This window comes from Sebastes fasciatus, chromosome 6 (genome assembly GCF_043250625.1).
Source record: "Sebastes fasciatus isolate fSebFas1 chromosome 6, fSebFas1.pri, whole genome shotgun sequence".
Lineage (NCBI taxonomy): Eukaryota > Metazoa > Chordata > Actinopteri > Perciformes > Sebastidae > Sebastes > Sebastes fasciatus.
In genome coordinates, this window is record NC_133800.1 from 38,164,808 (window position 1) to 38,182,455 (window position 17,648).

The window sequence follows — 17,648 nt, forward strand, 5'->3', positions numbered from 1 at the left end:
GCATTGGCTTGTTGTTTTAGATGTAGTTCCATTCATCCACCAGCAGGAAGTCTGTGCAAGCAGCAATATATCTGAGTGAGAGTAACAATATATCTGAGAGAGTAACAATATATCTGAGAGAGTAACAATATATCTGAGTGAGAGTAACAATATATCTGAGTGAGAGTAACAATATATCTGAGTGCAAGATCTGAAAAAATGTCTGAAAAACAAGATCTGAAAAAAGATCTAAAAAAAAGATCCGAAAAAAATATCTTAAATGTCCGAAAAAAAGTCTGAAAAAAAAATATCTGAAAAATGTCTGAAAAAAAGTCTGAAAAAGAAGATCTGAAAAAAATGATCTGAAAAAATGTCCGAAAAAAAATATCCGAAAAAAATATCTGAGATAATGTCTGAAAAACAATTCTGAAAAAAAATATCTGGAAAAAAAATATCTGAAAAAAGTCTGAAAAAACTCAGTGTTATATTTATATAACATTACTTATAATCAATAAGTCAACTATGAGTTCAGTGTTATATTTATTTATATTTATCATGTTTAAAATGGACTATGACGTGTTTACACTCACATGAGCAGTTTTACACAATACGTCATCTTTCATTGGAGTCCTAAAAGTAACTGAATATCAACAATAAAATAATAAAACAATAAAATAATAAAACCATGATAAAATAAACATGTTAAAGATTCTGGTATAATAATTTTGGAGGTATAGATCAATTGGTTATATATTTTATATTGTTCTTGAATCTTTTTGGTAACACGTCCTTTAGACGGTGATAACTGAGATCTCCGAGTAAACCTGAATGCAGCATCGGTTGTTACGTCAGTTGACGCGTCGTTCTCAGCTTGACAAAGATCGTTTATTGTGAACATTGTTCGACACAAGAGGAGTCGATACCATAGCAACCGAGACCGATCAGGTGAAATGATTTGACTGTTTAAAGGTTATTGTTTCTGTTTATATTCTAATAACTGTCTTTGATAACGTTTTTATTGTTTAAATGTGTTGTTCTGGTTCTGTGTTTCCGGTCAGAGTGAGACGTCTGTCCTTACCTGCTGCTCTCTGCTGTAAACACTAGAGATGGGAATTACGGCTCCTTTTAGTGATACGGTTCATTTGGCTCAGCTCACCAAGAAGAGTCAGCTCTTTCGGCTCTTTGTTTTACCACTTCTGCCTTTTATAATTCAGCCAAATTTAGCGCTGTTTTGACCTATGATTAGTATGTGTGCACATATATCACTTAAATTATTCAATATAATTATACTAAACCTTATAATTTCCTGAATACCATAATTTTACATGCTGCTTCGTTTCCGACTGTCTCTCATCTTGTCTGCTATTCCTGCACCGCACTCCTCTCTCTGTCTTTCTCTCCTCCTCTTCCTCCTGCTCTGTACCTGTAGACCGTCAGCGCCGCCCATCCCCGCCCATCCCCGCCCCTCCTTGCTTGATGGTATGATCCTTGTCTGTCATCACCTGATTGGTCTCACAGACGTCAATAACACAACATTCAGTCACAGCCAGCGTACAGAGTGCATGGAGTGCATGGAGTGTACGGAGTGCATGGAGTGCCCGTGGTGCGGAGAACTAGTGATGGCGAGCTGAAGCTTCATGAAGCATTGAAGCTTTCCAGCTAATTGATTTGAGTGTAAAATAGGCGGATATGATCTGAACCATGTGATCTGTGATATACTGTGTTTAGAGCCAGTAAAGGCTGTTGGGAATGACTATAAACAATGAAAACAATATATATTACCATGTTATCCATTTATATCTATATAATATATAATATAATGTCTATTTTCTAGTAAGTATATTATGAGTATATAACATACATGTATAATTAACTGTAATTGTTTTATGAATAATGCATCTTATGTGTGTAAACCAATCCTTTGGTCAATAATTGTATTGTAATATAATATAATAATGTTTTGAGGGGTGATATTAGTGTTCTGTGTTATTGGTTCAACCAGTGAAGATCTGAACCACTTCCTGAACTAGTCAGCGGTACGGCCGGGCAGCGAGGCTTCAGACGTCATTGATGTCATTGGTCTAAAACAATACAAGCCTCGATACACGAAAACTTCCTGGATTACTGGACACACGCTCCGAAGCCTTGACACAGCACGCAACATCACTACGGAGAACATCATCCTATCATTCTGCATTGAATTAATTAAAGAAAAAGAAAACGTAAAGAAAAGAGTCGGCTCTTATCGTTCACTTAAAAGAGTCGGCTCTTATCGTTCACTTAAAAGAGTCGGCTCTTATCGTTCACTTAAAAGAGTCGGCTCTTATCGTTCACCTAAAAGAGTCGGCTCTTATCGTTCACTTAAAAGAGTCGGCTCTTATCGTTCACTTAAAAGAGTCGGCTCTTATCGTTCACCTAAAAGAGTCGGCTCTTATCGTTCACTTAAAAGAGTCGGCTCTTATCGTTCACTTAAAAGAGTCGGCTCTTATCGTTCACTTAAAAGAGTCGGCTCTTATCGTTCACTTAAAAGAGTCGGCTCTTATCGTTCACCTAAAAGAGTCGGCTCTTATCGTTCACTTAAAAGAGTCGGCTCTTATCGTTCACTTAAAAGAGTCGGCTCTTATCGTTCACTTAAAAGAGTCGGCTCTTATCGGTCACTTAAAAGAGTCGGCTCTTGTCGGTCACTTAAAAGAGTCGGCTCAATGAACCGGCTCGTTCCCGACTTACACATTTCTAGTAAACACACGTAGCAGTTAGCAGTTAGCAGCAGCTGCTCTCATGTCTCCCCGGCTCTCTCTGCTCTCTCTGCTCTCTCTGTCTCTCTCTGTCTCTCCCCGGTCCCGGTCTGGTTCTGTAGAGATGCTGTGGTCCTGGTCGTGGTTCTGGCTGGTCCTGGTGCTGGTCCCCGGGTCTCTGGGAGCCTCCTCCCGGCTGTACTCGGAGGAGGACCAGCTGGTGATCCTCAGCAGCAGCAGTCTTCAGTCCTCCGTCTCTAACTCGTCCTCGGCCTGGCTGGTCCAGTTCTTCTCGTCCTGGTGCGGTCACTGCATCCAGTACTCCAGCACCTGGAAGGCTCTGGCTCAGGACGTCAAAGGTACCCCAAAGAGACACATTCACACTACCTGGTTCGGTTCGGTTCCCGGTCTGTGCCGGTCTTTCTCCTTTGTACACACCAACACCAGACTCCGTTCAGAATCCGGCTCATTGACTTCATCTCCGGTTGATCGGTCAGACGACGACCCGTGTTACAGAACCACTGGCTGGGTTCTGGTTGTAGTAGAACCGCCTTTAGTTCGGCATCAATACAATCCAACATGGACTCTTAATTAATCTGTTAATCACGGATAAATCTCAGCTCCGCGTCGCAACGCACAGCAGCGGAGCCGCTGAGAAACAGCAGATCAGTGGAGGGAGTTCTGAATGACAGCAGAGAGGACTCTGATGTTACTCTGATCAACACTTATTACCACAATAAGCATTATATAGCACTTATTACTGTCATCAACAAGAAGATTATATCATCATCTTATCTAATATAATGTAATATAATATAATATAATATAATGTAATATAATGTAATATAATGTAATATAATATAATGTAATATAATATAATATAATATAATGTAATATAATGTAATATAATATAATGTAATATAATATAATGTAATATAATGTAATATAATATAATGTAATATAATATAATGTAATATAATGTAATATAATGTAATATAATATAATGTAATATAATATAATGTAATATAATGTAATATAATATAATGTAATATAATATAATGTAATGTAATATAATGTAATATAATGTAATATAATATAATGTAATATAATATAATGTAATATAATGTAATATAATATAATGTAATATAATATAATGTAATATAATGTAATATAATATAATGTAATATAATATAATGTAATGTAATATAATGTAATATAATGTAATATAATATAATGTAATATAATATAATATAATATAATGTAATATAATATAATGTAATATAATATAATGTAATATAATGTAATGTAATATAATGTAATATAATATAATGTAATATAATGTAATATAATATAATGTAATATAATATAATGTAATATAATGTAATGTAATATAATATAATATAATGTAATATAATATAATATAATATAATGTAATGTAATGTAATGTAATGTAATGTAATATAGAGTTCTGTGGTGTTATCTCTAATTAGCTTGGTGAAGCTAACAGGTGGTTATGAGCTCGTGTTGCCAGGCAACGGAGAGGTGTCTCTTCAGGTATGAAGTCCAACCTGAATCACAGGAGACTCCCACAGTTCACCAGTACATTACACCATTACATCATTACATCATTAAACCATTACACCATTACATCATTACATCATTAAACCATTACATCATTACATCATTACACCATTACATCATTACACCATTACATCATTAAATCATTAAACCATTACACCATTACATCATTAAACCATTACATCATTACATCATTACACCATTACATCATTAAATCATTAAACCATTACACCATTACATCATTAAACCATTACATCATTACATCATTAAACCATTACACCATTACATCATTACATCATTAAACCATTACATCATTACATCATTACACCATTACATCATTAAATCATTAAACCATTACACCATTACATCATTACACCATTACATCATTAAATCATTAAACCATTACATCATTACATCATTACACCATTACATCATTACATCATTAAACCATTACATCATTACATCATTACACCATTACATCATTAAATCATTAAACCATTACATCATTACATCATTAAACCATTACATCATTAAATCATTAAACCATTACACCATTACATCATTAAACCATTACATCATTACATCATTACATCATTAAACCATTACACCATTACATCATTACATCATTAAACCATTACACCATTACATCATTAAATCATTAAACCATTACACCATTACATCATTAAATCATTACATCATTAAATCATTACATCATTACATCATTACACCATTAAACCATTACATCATTAAACCATTACATCATTACATCATTAAACCATTACATCATTACACCATTAAACCATTACATCATTAAACCATTACATCATTACACCATTACATCATTAAACCATTACATCATTACATCATTAAACCATTACACCATTAAACCATTACATCATTAAACCATTACATCATTACATCATTACACCATTAAACCATTACATCATTAAATCATTAAACCATTACATAATTACACCATTACATCATTAAATCATTAAACCATTACATCATTAAATCATTACACCATTACATCATTACACCATTACATCATTACACCATTAAACCATTACATCATTACATCATTACACCATTACATCATTACATCATTAAACCATTACATCATTACACCATTACATCATTAAATCATTAAACCATTACATCATTACATCATTAAACCATTACATCATTAAATCATTAAACCATTACACCATTACATCATTAAACCATTACATCATTACATCATTACATCATTAAACCATTACACCATTACATCATTACATCATTAAACCATTACACCATTACATCATTAAATCATTAAACCATTACACCATTACATCATTAAATCATTACATCATTAAATCATTACATCATTACATCATTACACCATTAAACCATTACATCATTAAACCATTACATCATTACATCATTAAACCATTACATCATTACACCATTAAACCATTACATCATTAAACCATTACATCATTACACCATTACATCATTAAACCATTACATCATTACATCATTAAACCATTACACCATTAAACCATTACATCATTAAACCATTACATCATTACATCATTACACCATTACATCATTACACCATTAAACCATTACATCATTAAATCATTAAACCATTACATAATTACACCATTACATCATTAAATCATTAAACCATTACATCATTAAATCATTACACCATTACATCATTACACCATTACATCATTACACCATTACATCATTACATCATTAAACCATTACATCATTACACCATTACATCATTACACCATTAAACCATTACATCATTAAATCATTAAACCATTACATCATTACACCATTACATCATTACATCATTAAACCATTACATCATTACATCATTAAACCATTACATCATTACACCATTACATCATTACACCATTACATCATTACATCATTAAACCATTACATCATTAAACCATTACACCATTACATCATTACATCATTAAACCATTACATCATTAAACCATTACATCATTACATCATTACATCATTACATCATTAAACCATTACATCATTAAACCATTACACCATTACATCATTAAACCATTACATCATTACACCATTACATCATTACACCATTACATCATTACATCATTAAACCATTACATCATTAAATCATTAAACCATTACATAATTACACCATTACATCATTAAATCATTAAACCATTACATCATTAAATCATTACACCATTACATCATTACACCATTACATCATTACACCATTAAACCATTACATCATTAAATCATTAAACCATTACATCATTACACCATTACATCATTACATCATTACATCATTACATCATTACATCATTACACCATTACATCATTACACCATTACACCATTAAACCATTACATCATTAAATCATTAAACCATTACATCATTACACCATTACATCATTACATCATTAAACCATTACATCATTAAACCATTACACCATTACATCATTACATCATTAAACCATTACATCATTAAACCATTACATCATTACATCATTACATCATTACATCATTAAACCATTACATCATTAAACCATTACACCATTACATCATTACATCATTACACCATTACATCATTACACCATTACATCATTACATCATTAAACCATTACATCATTAAACCATTACACCATTACATCATTACACCATTAAACCATTACATCATTAAACCATTACATCATTAAACCATTACATCATTAAACCATTACACCATTACATCATTACATCATTAAACCATTACATCATTAAACCATTACATCATTACATCATTAAACCATTACATCATTAAACCATTACACCATTACATCATTACATCATTAAACCATTACATCATTACACCATTACATCATTACACCATTAAACCATTACATCATTAAATCATTAAACCATTACATCATTACACCATTACATCATTACATCATTAAACCATTACATCATTAAACCATTACACCATTACATCATTACATCATTAAACCATTACATCATTACACCATTACATCATTACACCATTACATCATTACACCATTAAACCATTACATCATTAAATCATTAAACCATTACATCATTACACCATTACATCATTACATCATTAAACCATTACACCATTACATCATTACATCATTACACCATTAAACCATTACATCATTAAACCATTACATCATTACACCATTACATCATTACATCATTAAACCATTACATCATTACACCATTACATCATTACACCATTACATCATTACACCATTAAACCATTACATCATTAAATCATTAAACCATTACATCATTACACCATTACATCATTACATCATTAAACCATTACACCATTACATCATTACATCATTACATCATTAAACCATTAAATCATTACACCATTAAATCATTACATCATTACATCATTAAACCATTACATCATTACATCATTACACCATTACATCATTACACCATTAAACCATTACATCATTAAACCATTACATCATTACATCATTAAATCATTACACCATTAAACCATTACATCATTAAACCATTACATCATTACATCATTAAACCATTACATCATTACACCATTAAACCATTAAATCATTACACCATTACATCATTACACCATTACATCATTACACCATTAAACCATTACATCATTAAATCATTAAACCATTACATAATTACACCATTACATCATTAAATCATTAAACCATTACATCATTAAATCATTACACCATTACATCATTACACCATTACATCATTACACCATTAAACCATTACATCATTAAATCATTAAACCATTACATCATTACACCATTACATCATTACATCATTACATCATTAAACCATTACATCATTACATCATTACATCATTACATCATTACATCATTAAACCATTAAATCATTACACCATTAAACCATTACATCATTACACCATTAAATCATTACACCATTACATCATTACACCATTACATCATTAAACCATTACACCATTACATCATTACATCATTAGGGTTTAAACAGCAGTTAGCCCAGTTAGCCCAGTTAGCTCAGTTAGCCCAGTTAGCTCAGTTAGCTCAGTTAGCCCAGTTAGCCCAGTTAGCCCAGTTAGCTCAGTTAGCTCAGTTAGCCCAGTTAGCTCAGTTAGCTCAGTTAGCTGTTAGCCCAGTTAGCTCAGTTAGCTGTTAGCCCAGTTAGCTCAGTTAGCTCAGTTAGCTCAGTTAGCTCAGTTAGCTGTTAGCCCAGTTAGCCCAGTTAGCTCAGTTAGCTCAGTTAGCTCAGTTATCCCAGTTAGCCCAGTTAGCTCAGTTAGCTCAGTTAGCTCAGTTAGCCCAGTTAGCTCAGTTAGCTCAGTTAGCCCAGTTAGCTCAGTTAGCTCAGTTAGCCCAGTTAGCCCAGTTAGCTCAGTTAGCTCAGTTAGCCCAGTTAGCCCAGTTAGCTCAGTTAGCTCAGTTAGCTCAGTTAGCCCAGTTAGCCCAGTTAGCTCAGTTAGCTCAGTTAGTGTTGCTTAGTGTGTGGAGCGGTGGGAACCAGTCTGAGGTGGGAACCAGTCTGTGGTGGGAACCAGTGTGTGGTGGGAACCAGTCTGAGGTGGGAACCAGTCTGTGGTGGGAACCAGTCTGTGGTGGGAACCAGTCTGAGGTGGGAACCAGTGTGTGGTGGGAACCAGTCTGTGGTGGAAACCAGTCTGTGGTGGGAACCAGTCTGTGGTGGGAACCAGTCTGAGGTGGGAACCAGTCTATGGTGGAAACCAGTCTGTGGTGGGAACCAGTCTGTGGTGGGAACCAGTCTGAGGTGGGAACCAGTGTGTGGTGGGAACCAGTCTGTGGTGGGAACCAGTCTAAGGTGGGAACCAGTCTGTGGTGGGAACCAGTCTGAGTTGGGAACCAGTCTGTGGTGGGAACCAGTCTGAGGTGGGAACCAGTCTGTGGTGGGAACCAGTGTGTGGTGGGAACCAGTCTGTGGTGGGAACCAGCTGTCTGTCTTTGTGTCTGTGGGGAAGAATTGAAGGGAGACCAGCTGCCTGGCTGACCTCTGACCTCTGACCTCTGAGAGAGACAGACAGCTGTTAGATAAACACTCTCAACCTGCTGTCTCTGTGAGGACATTCCTCCCCGCCCCCCTCTATGGTCCACTGAGGACACTACAAGTGGACAGAGCTGGAGGACAAGTCTCACATTGTCCTGTCTGTCTCTCTAACCCGTCTGTCTCTCAGACTGGCAGCAGGTAGTCAGGGTCGGGGTGTTGGACTGTCTGTCTCTAACCTGTCTGTCTCTCTAACCTGTCTGTCTCTCTAACCTGTCTGTCTCTCAGACTGGCAGCAGGTGGTGAGGGTCGGGGTGTTGGACTGTCTGTCTCTAACCTGTCTGTCTCTAACCTGTCTGTCTCTCTAACCTGTCTGTCTCTCAGACTGGCAGCAGGTGGTGAGGGTCGGGGTGTTGGACTGTCTGTCTCTAACCTGTCTGTCTCTAACCTGTCTGTCTCTCTAACCTGTCTGTCTCTCTAACCTGTCTGTCTCTCAGACTGGCAGCAGGTGGTGAGGGTCGGGGTGTTGGACTGCGCTCAGGAGGAAAACTTTGACGTCTGTAAAGAGTTCAACATCAAATTCTACCCGACGTTCAAGGTACGTTGTCATACTGAATACTACTACAGAGTACTACTACTGAATACTACTACTGAATACTACTACTGAATACTACTACAGAGTACTACTACAGAGTACTACTACTGAATACTACTACTGAATACTACTACAGAGTACTACTACTGAATACTACTACTGAATACTACTACAGAGTACTACTACTGAATACTACTACTGAATACTACTACAGAGTACTACTACTGAATACTACTACTGAATACTACTACAGAGTACTACTACTGAATACTACTACTGAATACTACTACAGAGTACTACTACAGAGTACTACTACTGAATACTACTACTGAATACTACTACTGAATACTACTACAGAGTACTACTACTGAATACTACTACTGAATACTACTACAGAGTACTACTACTGAATACTACTACTGAATACTACTACAGAGTACTACTACTGAATACTACTACTGAATACTACTACTGAATACTACTACAGAGTACAACTACTGAATACTACTACTGAATACTACTACTGAATACTACTACTGAATACTACTACAGAGTACTACTACTGAATACTACTACTGAATACTACTACTGAATACTACTACAGAGTACTACTACTGAATACTACTACTGAATACTACTACAGAGTACTACTACTGAATACTACTACTGAATACTACTACAGAGTACTACTACTGAATACTACTACTGAATACTACTACTGAATACTACTACTGAGTACTACTACTGAATACTACTACTGAATACTACTACTGAATACTACTACTGAATACTACTACAGAGTACTACTACTGAATACTACTACAGAGTACTACTACTGAATACTACTACTGAATACTACTACTGAGTACTACTACTGAATACTACTACTGAATACTACTACAGAGTACAACTACTGAATACTACTACTGAATACTACTACAGAGTACTACTACTGAATACTACTACTGAATACTACTACTGAATACTACTACAGAGTACTACTACTGAATACTACTACTGAATACTACTACTGAATACTACTACAGAGTACTACTACTGAATACTACTACTGAATACTACTACAGAGTACTACTACTGAATACTACTACAGAGTACTACTACTGAATACTACTACTGAATACTACTACAGAGTACTACTACTGAATACTACTACTGAATACTACTACTGAATACTACTACTGAGTACTACTACTGAATACTACTACTGAATACTACTACAGAGTACTACTACTGAATACTACTACTGAATACTACTACTGAGTACTACTACTGAATACTACTACTGAATACTACTACAGAGTACTACTACTGAATACTACTACAGAGTACTACTACTGAATACTACTACAGAGTACTACTACTGAATACTACTACTGAGTACTACTACTGAATACTACTACTGAATACTACTACTGAATACTACTACTGAATACTACTACAGAGTACTACTACTGAATACTACTACAGAGTACTACTACTGAATACTACTACTGAGTACTACTACTGAATACTACTACTGAATACTACTACAGAGTACTACTACTGAATACTACTACTGAATACTACTACAGAGTACTACTACTGAATACTACTACTGAGTACTACTACTGAATACTACTACTGAATACTACTACTGAGTACTACTACTGAATACTAGTACTGAGTACTACTACTGAATACTACTACTGAGTACTACTACTGAATACTACTACAGAGTACTACAGAGTACTACTACAGAGTACTACTACAGAGTACTACTACAGAGTACTACCACAGAGTACTACTACATAGTACTACCACAGAGTACTACCACAGAGTTCTACTACTGAATACTACTACTGAGTACTACTACTGAGTACTACTACTGAATACTACTACTGAATACTACTACAGAGTACTACTACTGAATACTACTACAGAGTACTACTACTGAATACTACTACTGAATACTACTACAGAGTACTACTACTGAATACTACTACAGAGTACTACTACTGAATACTACTACAGAGTACTACTACTGAATACTACTACTGAATACTACTACAGAGTACTACTACTGAATACTACTACTGAATACTACTACTGAGTACTACTACTGAATACTAGTACTGAGTACTACTGAATACTACTACTGAGTACTACTACTGAATACTACTACAGAGTACTACAGAGTACTACTACAGAGTACTACTACAGAGTACTACCACAGAGTACTACTACATAGTACTACCACAGAGTACTACCACAGAGTTCTACTACTGAATACTACTACTGAGTACTACTACTGAGTACTACTACTGAATACTACTACTGAATACTACTACAGAGTACTACTACTGAATACTACTACAGAGTACTACTACTGAATACTACTACTGAATACTACCACAGAGTACTACTACTGAATACTACTACAGAGTACTACTACTGAATTCTACTACTGAATACTACTACAGAGTACTACTACTGAATACTACTACTGAATACTACTACTGAATACTACTACTGAATACTACTACAGAGTACTACTACTGAATACTACTACTGAGTACTACTACTGAATACTACTACTGAATACTACTACAGAGTACTACTACTGAATACTACTACTGAATACTACTACTGAATACTACTACTGAATACTACTACAGAGTACTACTACTGAATACTACTACTGAGTACTACTACTGAATACTACTACTGAATACTACTACAGAGTACTACTACTGAATACTACTACTGAATACTACTACTGAATACTACTACAGAGTACTACTACTGAATACTACTACTTAATACTACTACAGAGTACTACTACTGAATACTACTACTGAATACTACTACAGAGTACTACTACTGAATACTACTACTGAGTACTACTACTGAATACTACTACTGAATACTACTACTGAATACTACTACAGAGTACTACTACTGAATACTACTACTGAATACTACTACTGAATACTACTACAGAGTACTACTACTGAATACTACTACTGAGTACTACTACTGAATACTACTACTGAATACTACTACAGAGTACTACTACTGAATACTACTACAGAGTACTACTACTGAATACTACTACTGAGTACTACTACTGAATACTACTACAGAGTACTACTACTGAATACTACTACTGAGTACTACTACTGAATACTACTACTGAATACTACTACAGAGTACTACAGAGTACTACTACAGAGTACTACCACAGAGTACTACTACATAGTACTACCACAGAGTACTACCACAGAGTTCTACTACTGAATACTACTACTGAGTACTACTACTGAATACTACTACTGAATACTACTACAGAGTACTACTACATAGTACTACTACATAGTACTACTACAGAGTTCTACTACAGAGTAGTACCACAGAGTACTACAACGGAGTACTACTACAGAGTACTACAGAGTACTACTATAGAATACTACTACAGAGTACTACTACAGAGTACTACTAGTACTAGTACTGTACACTGAGTGTGACTGGGTTTACTGTGTACTAGTACTATATAATACTGATGTGTACTATCTTTACTTTTCAGTATTTTCGGGCTCACAGTCCAGAGACAGACAGAGGGACGCCCTATAGAGGTGAGACACTCTCACACCCCCTGTCTCACACCCCCTGTCTCATATGTCCTGTCTTACCCCTCCTGTCTCACACCTCCTGTCTCACACCCCCTGTCTCACACCTCCTGTCTCATATGTCCTGTCTTACCCCTCCTGTCTCACACCTCCTGTCTCTCACCTCCTGTCTCACACGTCCTGTCTTACCTCTCCTGTCTCACACCTCCTGTCTCTCACCTCCTGTCTCACACGTCCTGTCTTACCTCTCCTGTCTCTCACCTCCTGTCTCACACCCCCTGTCTCACACCACCTGTCTCACCCCTCCTGTCTCACCCCTCCTGTCTCACACCTCCTGTCTCACACCTCCTGTCTGTCTCCAGGTGCAGACAGAGAGATCCAGTCAGTGAGACAGTTGATGGTGAACATCCTGCAGAACCACACCAAGCTGGACTGGCCTGACCACTGTCCTCCACTGGAACCATACAGGTACCAGAACCAGAGAGACCCGACAGAACCAGAGAGAACCGACAGATCCAGAGAGAACCGACAGAACCAGAGAGAACCAACAGAACCAGAAAGACCAGAGAGACCCGACAGAACCAGAGAGAACCAGAGAACCGACATAACCTGATATAACCCGACAGACCCGACATAACCCAACATAACCCAACTTAGACCGACAGACCCCGATTTAACCCGACATAACCCAACATACATTAACCCAACATAACCCAACATAGACCGACATAGACCGACAGACCCCGATTTAGCCCGACATAACCCGACATAGACCGACAGACCCCGATTTAGCCCGACATAACCCGACATACATTAACCCAACATAACCCAACATAACCCAACTTAGACCGACAGACCCCGATTTAACCCGACATAACCCAACATACATTAACCCAACATAACCCAACATAACCCAACTTAGACCGACAGACCCCGATTTAACCCGACATAACCCAACATACATTAACCCAACATAACCCAACATAGACCGACATAGACCGACAGACCCCGATTTAGCCCGACATAACCCGACATAGACCGACAGACCCCGATTTAGCCCGACATAACCCGACATAGACCGACAGACCCCGATTTAACCCGACATAACCCAACATACATTAACCCAACATAACCCAACATAGACCGACAGACCCCGATTTAGCCCGACATAACCCGACATAGACCGACAGACCCCGATTTAGCCCGACATAACCCGACATAGACCGACAGACCCCGATTTAACCCGACATAACCCAACATAACCCATCCATCCATTAACCCAACATAACCCAACATAGACCGACAGACCCCGATTTAACCCGACATAACCCAACATACATTAACCCAACATAACCCAACATAGACCGACATAGACCGACAGACCCCGATTTAGCCCGACATAACCCGACATAGACCGACAGACCCCGATTTAACCCGACATAACCCAACATAACCCGACATAACCCGACATAACCCAACATAGACTGACAGACCCCGATTTAACCCGACATAACCCGACATAACCCAACATACATTAACCCAACATAACCCAACATAGACCGACAGACCCCGATTTAACCCGACATAACCCGACATAACCCAACATAGACCGACAGACCCCGATTTAACCCGACATAACCCAACATAACCCGACATAACCCGACATAACCCAACATAGACCGACAGACCCCGATTTAACCCGACATAACCCAACATAACCCGACATAACCCGACATAACCCAACATAGACTGACAGACCCCGATTTAACCCGACATAACCCGACATAACCCGACATAACCCAACATAGACCGACAGACCCCGATTTAACCCGACATAACCCGACATAACCCAACATAGACCGACAGACCCCGATTTAACCCGACATAACCCAACATAACCCGACATAACCCGACATAACCCAACATAGACCGACAGACTCCGATTTAACCCGACATAACCCAACATAACCCGACATAACCCGACATAACCCAACATAGACTGACAGACCCCGATTTAACCCGACATAACCCAACATACATTAACCCAACATAACCCAACATAGACTGACATAGACCGACAGACCCCGATTTAACCCGACATAACCCAACATAACCCAACATACATTAACCCAACATAACCCAACATAGACTGACATAGACCGACAGACCCCGATTTAGCCCGACATAACCCGACATAGACCGACAGACCCCGACATAACCCAACATAACCCGACATAGATCGGCAGACCCCGATTTAACCCGACATAACCCAACATAACTCGACATAGACTGACAGACCCCGATTTAACCCGACATAACCCGACATAACCCAACATAGACCGACAGACCCCGATTTAACCCGACATAACCCAACATACATTAACCCAACATAACCCAACATAGACTGACATAGACCGACAGACCCCGATTTAGCCCGACATAACCCGACATAGACCGACAGACCCCGACATAACCCAACATAACCCGACATAGATCGGCAGACCCCGATTTAACCCGACATAACCCAACATAACTCGACATAGACTGACAGACCCCGATTTAACCCGACATAACCCGACATAACCCAACATAGACCGACAGACCCCGATTTAACCCGACACAACCCGACATAACCCGACATAACCCAACATAACCCAACATACATTAACCCAACATAACTCGACATAGACCGACAGACCCCGACATAATCCGATTTAACCCGACATAACCCAACATAACCCGACATAGACCGACAGACCCCGATTTAACCCGACATAACCCGACATAGACCGATATCACCCGACATAACCCAACATAACCCGACATAACCCAACATAACCCAACATAGACCGACAGACCCCGATTTAACCCGACATAACCCGACATAGACCGATATCACCCGACATAACCCAACATAACCCGACATAACCCAACATAACCCGACATAGACCGACAGACCCCGATTTAACCCGACATAACCCGACATAGACCGACAGACCCGATTTAACCCGACATAACCCGACATAGACCGATATAACCCGACATAACCCAACATAGACCGACAGACCCCGATTTAACCCGACATAGACTGCCATAGACAGACCCCGATATAACCCGACATAGACTGATATCACCCGATATAACCCGACATAGACCGACAGACCCCGATTTAACCCGACAGACCCGACATAACCCGATTTAACCCGACATAGACCGACAGACCCGACATAGACCGATATAACCCGACATAGACCGATATAACCCGACATAGACGACAGACTTGAAGAAAAGATGTTGAAATGATTGTTGGATGAATCACGGAGTCGTTTATATTTCTGGTTCCATCTTCTGAGTTTGAGCTGAATTATCAATCAGTAATCATACTATAATAATCTGTCTGTCTGTCTGTCTGTCTGTTTGTCTGTAGTTCTGTGGAGCTGCTCCCTCTGTTGGGTCAAAGGTCAGATCACTACACCGCCATCATCGTAGAGGAACCAGACTCCTACGTAGGACGAGAGGTAACTATGACGATAGAGGACCCAGTTAACGTCAGATCCATCTGATCCATCAGATGATCAGATGGATCTCCTTCAGCCATCTGTTAACATCATTTATAGTTGGTGTGGACAGCCCTTAACTGTCTCTCTCTCTACCTGTCTCTCTCTCTCTACCTGCCTCTCTCTCCCTACCTGTCTGTGTCTCTACCTATCTCTCTCTCTACCTGTCTGTGTCTCTACCTGTCTCTCTCTCTACCTATCTCTCTCTCTACCTGTCTCTCTCTCTACCTGTCTGTCTCTCCCTATCTCTCTCTCTACCTGTCTGTGTCTCTACCTGTCTCTCTCTCTACCTGTCGCTCTCTCTACCTGTCTCTCTCTCTACCTGTCTCTCTCTCTACCTGTCTCAGGTGATCCTGGACCTGCTCCAGTTCTCCGGTGTGGAGGTGAAGAGAGCTGTGAGCTCTGATGTCATCCTGCTGGACGCTCTGAAGATCTCCACCTTCCCCTCCGTCTACCTGCTGCACCCCAACGCATCACACACACACCTGCATGTGTGAGTACACACACACACACACACACACACACACACACACACACACACAC

The 17,648-nt window shown here is 38.1% G+C and overlaps 1 protein-coding gene and 1 long non-coding RNA gene across 3 annotated transcripts in view; one reads left to right on the forward strand and one right to left on the reverse strand.

Moving 5' to 3' along the window:
- Positions 1–2,770: 2,770 nt before the first annotated feature.
- qsox2 (quiescin Q6 sulfhydryl oxidase 2) overlaps positions 2,771–17,648 on the forward strand; it is an 84,182-nt gene continuing 69,304 nt past the window's right edge. The window contains 6 exon segments of the mRNA XM_074639725.1: positions 2,771–3,073; positions 9,825–9,925; positions 13,506–13,554; positions 13,911–14,016; positions 16,976–17,066; positions 17,453–17,598. Of these exon segments, the coding sequence (XP_074495826.1) occupies positions 2,839–3,073; positions 9,825–9,925; positions 13,506–13,554; positions 13,911–14,016; positions 16,976–17,066; positions 17,453–17,598 (728 nt within the window). The 5' untranslated portion in view covers positions 2,771–2,838.
- On the reverse strand, positions 9,464–9,925 carry LOC141770081 (uncharacterized). 2 transcript variants are annotated; one of them, XR_012594441.1, is made up of 3 exons: positions 9,793–9,925; positions 9,665–9,760; positions 9,464–9,551 (listed from the first exon to the last, which is right to left on the reverse strand). It is a non-coding gene; the product is annotated as an uncharacterized LOC141770081 (long non-coding RNA). The 2 variants fall into 2 exon arrangements; XR_012594442.1 differs by having other exon boundaries at positions 9,485–9,551; positions 9,584–9,760.